The sequence below is a fragment of the Pinus tabuliformis genome, chromosome 8 (assembly GCF_031772625.1).
Source record: "Pinus tabuliformis cultivar Carrire ecotype Pingquan chromosome 8, CPIR1, whole genome shotgun sequence".
Lineage (NCBI taxonomy): Eukaryota > Viridiplantae > Streptophyta > Pinopsida > Pinales > Pinaceae > Pinus > Pinus tabuliformis.
This window is the reverse complement of record NC_142294.1, coordinates 944,079,548-944,087,699: the sequence shown is the minus strand read 5'-3', so window position 1 is coordinate 944,087,699 and position 8,152 is coordinate 944,079,548. Positions and strand designations below refer to the sequence as shown.

General features: G+C 39.8%; 1 protein-coding gene across 1 annotated transcript; it reads left to right on the top strand.

The window, feature by feature from the left end:
* Nucleotides 1-503: 503 nt before the first annotated feature.
* LOC149238608 (UDP-arabinopyranose mutase 1-like) lies at nucleotides 504-7,789 on the top strand. Its single transcript, XM_089367012.1, has 3 exons — nucleotides 504-1,091; nucleotide 4,335; nucleotides 6,630-7,789. Exons 1-3 carry the CDS (start codon nucleotides 504-506, stop codon nucleotides 7,148-7,150), a joined length of 1,110 nt encoding a protein of 369 aa, XP_089223138.1. The 3' UTR covers nucleotides 7,151-7,789.
* The last annotated feature ends 363 nt before the right edge of the window (nucleotides 7,790-8,152 follow it).

Sequence of the window (8,152 nt, the reverse complement as noted above, 5' to 3'; positions counted from 1 at the left end):
AAATCTTACCCAATTTTAAACAAATCAACTAAAAAACAATTTATAACCAAACTGAACTGCTTTATGAAACTCTTCCTTTTAAAATTCGAGCTGCGAAAATCCAACGAAAAAGGTTTTCCAGAAATTACGCAAAAAACTCTTCCCGACCAAAATCCAACGAAAAAAGTTTTCCGGAAATTGCGCAAAAAGGTGAATCTCTCATCCTCTTCCTTATTTTATATATATATATATATATATATATACACAGATGCGAATGGAAAGGGACAAAACACTTTCAATTCTTCCTGATTGATTGTTGAAGATTGGGTTGTGCGCGCACTTCCAATTCTTCCTGACAGTGGAAGATTGGGTTGTTCTTTGGCTGTGTGGCTTTTGTTTTCTTTCATTTCTTGTTTCTATTTTGCGGCATAGTGGAAGATTGGGTTGTTCTTCGGCCGTGTGGTTTTTGTTTTGTTTCCTTTCTTGTTTCTATTTTGCGGCATCAGTTGATGAATAATAATAAGATGGCAGGTTGTAGTGCCGCTGGGACCCCGATCCTGAAGGAGGAAGTGGACATAGTGATACCTACGATCCAGAACTTGGATTTCTTGGAAATGTGGAGGCCATTCTTTGAGCCGTATCACCTCATCATCGTGCAGGATGGGGATCCATCGAAGACCATCAGCGTGCCCAAGGGTTTCGACTACGAACTGTACAACAGAAACGATATCAACAGGATCCTGGGACCCAAGGCCTCCTGCATTTCCTTCAAAGACAGTGCCTGTCGTTGCTTCGGCTACATGGTCTCCAAGAAGAAATACATCTTTACAATTGATGATGACTGCTTTGTTGCCAAGGATCCCTCTGGAAACCACATCAATGCTCTCCACCACCACATTCTCAATTTGCTTTCCCCCTCCACTCCATTCTTTTTCAATACACTGTATGATCCATACAGAGAGGGCGCAGATTTTGTGCGTGGGTACCCCTTCAGCCTTCGCCATGGAACACCCACTGCAGTCTCTCATGGCCTCTGGATGAACATCCCCGACTATGATGCCCCCACACAGCTTGTCAAGCCTTGGGAACGCAACACCAGGTATGTGGATGCAGTTTTTGTTGGAATTTTCTGATAAATCCCATAACAAACAGACAAAAAATCGCACTCTGTTTTTACACAGAAAAACAGAAAAATTCGCTTGCTGGAAACTGTGTTTCAGCAACACAGTTTTTTTTTTCAGTTGCTGAAACAGGTGTTTCAGCAACGGTGTTTCAGCAACAGGAAATTTTGTCAGTTGCTGAAACAGGTGTTTCAGCAACGGTGTTTCAGCAACGTAATTTTGACGTCAGGTAATTTTTTGAGTTACGAGCTGTTTCAGCAACGCTGATCGTCGTGTTTCAGCAACGATGACAGTATAACAGCAACAGGAAAAATTTAACTTGTATTTATCAAAATAAACTAACTGTTACAGATTTGTCTTCCTCATACAGAGGGAATTTCAAAAACTTCTATTGCTGAACATCTACTTCAGAAATTCACTAAGGAACGATTCTGTTCCACACAGATGAACATAAAAAAAAACAAATTACATTCAAATTTCTGCACTGCTGTGCATTTCACTCTTCTGAAATTATTCTTCTTCCTCTTCTTCACGCTGCTGCATGCTTTCCTCTGCTCTGTGTGATTCTTCAGCTGCTGCTGCTGCTTCTTCTAACGCTGCTGCTCTCTCTTACTTTTCAGTCCCTGCACTGCTGTGCAAAAGGGCTTCTTTCATGTGAGCTCATGCTGCTGCACATTCTTTCTTCAAAACACAGAAATTACATTCCAGCGCTGCTGCGCTATATTGCTAAACTCTTAACACTGCTGTGTGCTGCGTTTCCATATTCACTAACAGAAAACTATACTCACGCTGCTGCGTGCTCTCCTCTGCTCTCTATCTTTCTCTCTAACCTTAAAAACAGAACTGCTGTGCGGTATTTATATGCTGAAAAATATCTGATTAAAACAATAAACTATTACAAAATATCTTCTAATGTTTATCTCAGAATTTATTGCAGCAAGGCGGTGATGCCTTTATCAAAATCAAGTCGGCTGTCTGCAGGGGAAATCAGCTGAAACTTTAATGCATATTTATGTGCAAAAATATCAAAGGCGACTTGGCTGCACCGAACACCTTTAACATTTACTGCAAATCAGATTCCTGTGCAGCTGTTCATTGTTGCAGTTGGAATTAAATTCCAACACTCCCCCTTAATTTCAACTGCTGGGCATTCAATTGTACCCAAACACTTCCTCTCATAGAGGAATTCACCAACTGCTTCTGATGCAGTTCCACAACCAATTAAAATTGTCTTCCTCTTAATAGAGGGGTTTACCTGAGACTATGCTGAAAAGCATCTTCCTCTCCACAGAGGGATTCTCCAAGGAACGCTTCAGTTCCACAAGCAATTTCTGTTATCTCAGAAAATTACAGTTTCAGCCACACAGGCTATTGCTGAAACACGTGTTTCAGCATCTGGTAGACAGTTGCTGAAACACGCCTGTAGAATGCATTGTTGTTCCAAAACACAGCGAGAGAATCTTCCTCTTAACAGAGGGATTTCAACATGCCTACTTCAGAGGCACTTCAATCTGTCCAAATTGACACTACTGTGTCTGCCTGATATTTTACACTGCTGTGTGTGAAAATATCTTCATTCGCATTGTTCTTCACAATGGCACTCAGGTTGCAATATGCTCTATACTGCTATTCATTACAGACTCTGTCTTCTCCTGAAAAACATTACACTGCTGTGTGTAAAACTTTCAATACATTTATGCTGCTGCATATACAGCTGTCTTAGCACTGCTATCTCAGCAACTCTCTATCAGCACTCTGTTTCAGCAACTTTGTCTCAGCATTGCTGTCTCAGCAACACTGTCTCATTATGTTGTCTTAGCAACTGCTGTTTCAGCACTGCTGTTTCAGCACTCTCTCTATCACTGCACTGTTGTGCATAAAATAACTTCTCAAATTGCTCTTGCGCTGCTGCGCATTCCTTTCACATTTAACAACAAAAATACGCACCGTGTGCTCCCCTTCATTGATTACACTCGCACTGCTGCTGTGCCACTACCTTTCATTTCTTCAACAAAAATTTTCATGCTGCTGCATTTTCTTATTTGCATTGCTGTGTAAAAACACATTTCTTCATTCTCTCTTAGTTCTGGTTTCATTTTCTTCGCACTACTGTGCTTCTCCTTCTTGCCATCACGCTGTTTTGCACTGCATTCTCCACACAACAAAAAAAAAAATTAACATGGGGTGCTGCCTTTTCTTTTTACACCCTTGCTTCACACAATCTTCAGCTTCATTTTTTTTACACAATGCACTACTGTGCAATTCCTTTGGCTTTCTGCTGCCACACACATTCTCATTCATTCAGTGTGCATTAAAAATCTGCTGTTTTATGTTCTGTCTTCCCACTGCTGTGAGGATCTTCTTGCTTTGAATACTTTTTTTCTTGCGCTGCTTCTCTTTACATTTCAACGCTGCCATCTTTTCTTCTTTATGCATTTCTGTGCATATTGCATAAACACAAAGCAAAAACATTGCTGATTTCATCACTGCTGCATATTACCTTTTAGAGGGATTAACAAAAGTTTCATTTGCAACTGCTGCGCTGCAATACATCCTCCATCAACAAATGACTGTTAATACAGTTCAGCAAACAAAAATTTACAAGCTCCCCTTTAGTGTATGCTTTATCTTCTTTCAGCAGAATCTTCTCAAAAGAAACTTAGATCAGCTAGAGAGCTCAAGGGACTTTCGGACTGTGTTTTCTTCCTCCTCCATACTTGTGTAACTTTCTTCTTTTGCATGGGTTTAGCTTGTGTAAAGGCCCATGTCAAGTTACAGTCACGTGCCATATGCCCAATGTTATGACACTTGAAACATTCAACATTGTTCATGAATAAAAATTCATGATTTCTTCTTGCAAAATTATTTCTTGGAGATTGTCGAGGACCACAACATCTATCTCCATAAAATGCTCTACAGTCTTTTGCCATATGACCAAAGTTTGAACAAGCATAACAATAACCAAGAAATGAACTTTGGTACCTGGGAGATGGAGGTTTCGTTGATGTACTTCTGAAGCCTTGCTGCCTTGAGATCCTTTGTTGATGACCATTGCATCTTGCCTCTTTGACATCAGCTACATTTCTTCTTGTAGCTGGTTTTATGCTTGGAGCAGGATTTCTTCTATTGCAGCCTTCATTTTTCTCCTTGCCTTTGCTGGAACTAGGAGCATCATACCTTCTTTCTGACTTCTTCACATCTCCTTTGCTTAAAGCATTCTCATCCTTCTTTGAGGGTTCACCTACATACCCAAGTCCTGATTTATCATATGGAGATCTGTGATAGCTGAGCATATCATCCAAGGCTTGAGAGCTCTTCATGATCTTGTTCATCCCTTCAACCTTCTTCCTGAGGAGGACAATCTCTTCTTCTAACTTTTCACATTCATTATTTTTCTTTGCTAGTTGTCCCTCAGTTTCTTCCTTGCTACGAGTAGCTTCAGCTGCTACTATTTTAAGGGAGATAATATCAGACTTCATTTTGGAGATTTCTGCTTGACTGCTCTCCATTTTCTTTTCAGCTCCTTTTGCCTGCTTCTTGGCTTCTTGTAGTTCGGACTTAAGGGAGGAGACCTCTGCCTTGTACTGTCCAATCTCTTCTACAAGTTTGTTCACTCTTATGTGCCTTTGTTCAAGTTGACTTGACAAGGCGTCTTCCTGCTTTTTTGCTCTGTTCAACTGATTTGTCATAGACATGACTTCTTCATGATGCTTCCTCTTGCTTTCATCAAGTTCCTTCTTAATCTTGGCAAGCTCTTCATCCCTTTCTTTTACTTGAAGCTTGATGAGGTCAAGCTTTTCATTTTCAGCTCCTATGATGGGTTCTTCTTGACTCATTGTCATGGTCAATGCTCCCTTTGCATGAAGGTCATGCAGTCTCTCCCATATATCCTTTGCTGATGTATATTTTCCAAGATTCTTCTTCACTGAATCGGGGAGACCATCCAAGATAGTCTTTGCTGCTTGTGCATCATACTCCATGGATTCTTTATCCATATTGCTGTCATCAATCACTGACTCCCAGACTTCAATCCCTTCAAACATTAGGAAAGCCCTCATCTTTACTTCCCATACATCAAAGTTTCCATCAAACTTTGGAACTTCAAATAGACTGTAGTCTAATGGATTGCCTTCTAGTTTAGTAGAAAGGGGGGACACATTTTTAACAGGTCTGGAGGCTTTCTTCTTTGACCTTGCCATTCTTATTCTAGGCTTTAAAATCTCTGACTGTGTTTTTAAAATCACTGACTGTTTCTTCAATAACAACACAGAAAATATTCTTGAAAAATACCTTAGATTCTTTCTTGGCTGAGTCTTCACACTGCTGGAGAAGTTGCTGCTGCAAGAAATCTTCCTTCAGCTTCTTTAACACTTCAAAGAGCCTGGACTAGCTCTGATACCATGTTGGAATTTTCTGATAAATCCCATAACAAACAGACAAAAAATCGCACTCTGTTTTTACACAGAAAAACAGAAAAATTCGCTTGCTGGAAACTGTGTTTCAGCAACACAGTTTTTTTTTTCAGTTGCTGAAACAGGTGTTTCAGCAACGGTGTTTCAGCAACAGGAAATTTTGTCAGTTGCTGAAACAGGTGTTTCAGCAACGGTGTTTCAGCAACGTAATTTTGACGTCAGGTAATTTTTTGAGTTACGAGCTGTTTCAGCAACGCTGATCGTCGTGTTTCAGCAACGATGACAGTATAACAGCAACAGGAAAAATTTAACTTGTATTTATCAAAATAAACTAACTGTTACAGATTTGTCTTCCTCATACAGAGGGAATTTCAAAAACTTCTATTGCTGAACATCTACTTCAGAAATTCACTAAGGAACGATTCTGTTCCACACAGATGAACATAAAAAAAAACAAATTACATTCAAATTTCTGCACTGCTGTGCATTTCACTCTTCTGAAATTATTCTTCTTCCTCTTCTTCACGCTGCTGCATGCTTTCCTCTGCTCTGTGTGATTCTTCAGCTGCTGCTGCTGCTTCTTCTAACGCTGCTGCTCTCTCTTACTTTTCAGTCCCTGCACTGCTGTGCAAAAGGGCTTCTTTCATGTGAGCTCATGCTGCTGCACATTCTTTCTTCAAAACACAGAAATTACATTCCAGCGCTGCTGCGCTATATTGCTAAACTCTTAACACTGCTGTGTGCTGCGTTTCCATATTCACTAACAGAAAACTATACTCACGCTGCTGCGTGCTCTCCTCTGCTCTCTATCTTTCTCTCTAACCTTAAAAACAGAACTGCTGTGCGGTATTTATATGCTGAAAAATATCTGATTAAAACAATAAACTATTACAAAATATCTTCTAATGTTTATCTCAGAATTTATTGCAGCAAGGCGGTGATGCCTTTATCAAAATCAAGTCGGCTGTCTGCAGGGGAAATCAGCTGAAACTTTAATGCATATTTATGTGCAAAAATATCAAAGGCGACTTGGCTGCACCGAACACCTTTAACATTTACTGCAAATCAGATTCCTGTGCAGCTGTTCATTGTTGCAGTTGGAATTAAATTCCAACAGTTTTAACAATTCCAAAGGGTACTCTGTTCCCCATGTGTGGCATGAATTTGGCCTTCAATCGGGACTTGATTGGCCCTGCCATGTATTTTGGCTTGATGGGCGATGGGCAGCCCATTGGTCGCTATGACGATATGTGGGCAGGATGGTGTGTCAAGGTCATCTGCGACCACTTGGGATTGGGAGTGAAGACAGGGCTGCCATACATTTGGCACAGCAAGGCCAGTAACCCCTTTGTTAATTTGAAGAAAGAGTACAAGGGAATCTTTTGGCAAGAGGACATCATTCCATTTTTCCAATCTCTTACACTTCCACAGGAATGTACGTCTGTCCAGCAATGCTACATTGAGCTGTCAAAGCAGGTAAGGAACAAACTTGGTGTAATAGATCCATATTTCCAGAAGCTGGCAGATGCCATGGTCACTTGGATTGAAGCTTGGGATGAGCTCAATCCCCCCACTGCCAACCGTGCTGCAGAAACTGAAGTAATTCCCCGTGGACCAGATAAGACATCCACGAATTAGCAAGGATCTGGCACATTAATTCCTTGCATTTGTCAGCTCTGAACAGTGCCCAATATTATTTAGTTCATGATCATTTTGGTAGATGGATAGTCTATTCTAGTTGATCTCTAGCTATTAGTTTCTTTTTATGCAGTCAGATGAACATTTGTTGTGATGCAATTAATTTTGAGAATCTGCATGCAGTATTTGCACGAATTTGTTTTTGATCCAGTTAGATGATAATGGACATCCCTGGAAACATCAGATATTTTTGAGAATATATATGCTTGGATCTAGTTAGATGATTATGGACATCCCATCCCTGGAAACATCAGATATGTTTGAGAATATATATGCTTGGATCTAGTGTATGTAGCAATCCGTTGCTGCTATTGAGATCATATTTTTATTTGGTTTGGGACGGGAATTGCAGAGTGCAGTTTTTGTTGATGATGACTGCTTTGTTGCCAAGGATCTGGCACATTAATTCCTTGCATTTGTCAGCTCTGAACAGTGCGCAATATTATTTAGTTCATGATAATTTTGGTAGATGGATAGTCTATTCTAGTTGATGTCTGGCTATTAGGTTTTTTTTATGCAGTCAGATGAGATGATAGTAGGGGCGACATTGAAATCTGGGAAACATTTGCATGAATATGTTTCTCATTTACTTAGATGATAATGGGGACTACATGGACATCCCCAGAAAGAAACATTCGATGGGGTGGGTGCCAGTGTTTTTGAGTATATGCTTGGATCTAGTATCTGTAAGAATCTGTTTCTGCTACTGAGATAATATTTTTCTTTGTTTCGGGGGCGGGAATTGCAGATTGCTATTTTGTTGAAAAAAATTGTTAAATTTAAGTGTTTCACACAAATTAAATGTTTGGTTACCAGAAATGCAATGGCATGTATGATATCAAATAGAAACTTCGTTTTTATTAAAAATGTGAAAATTTTTTGTTGATTTATTTGATTGTGTAACAATATCTTGGCAAAGCAAAAGCCAACCTAAAATATAAT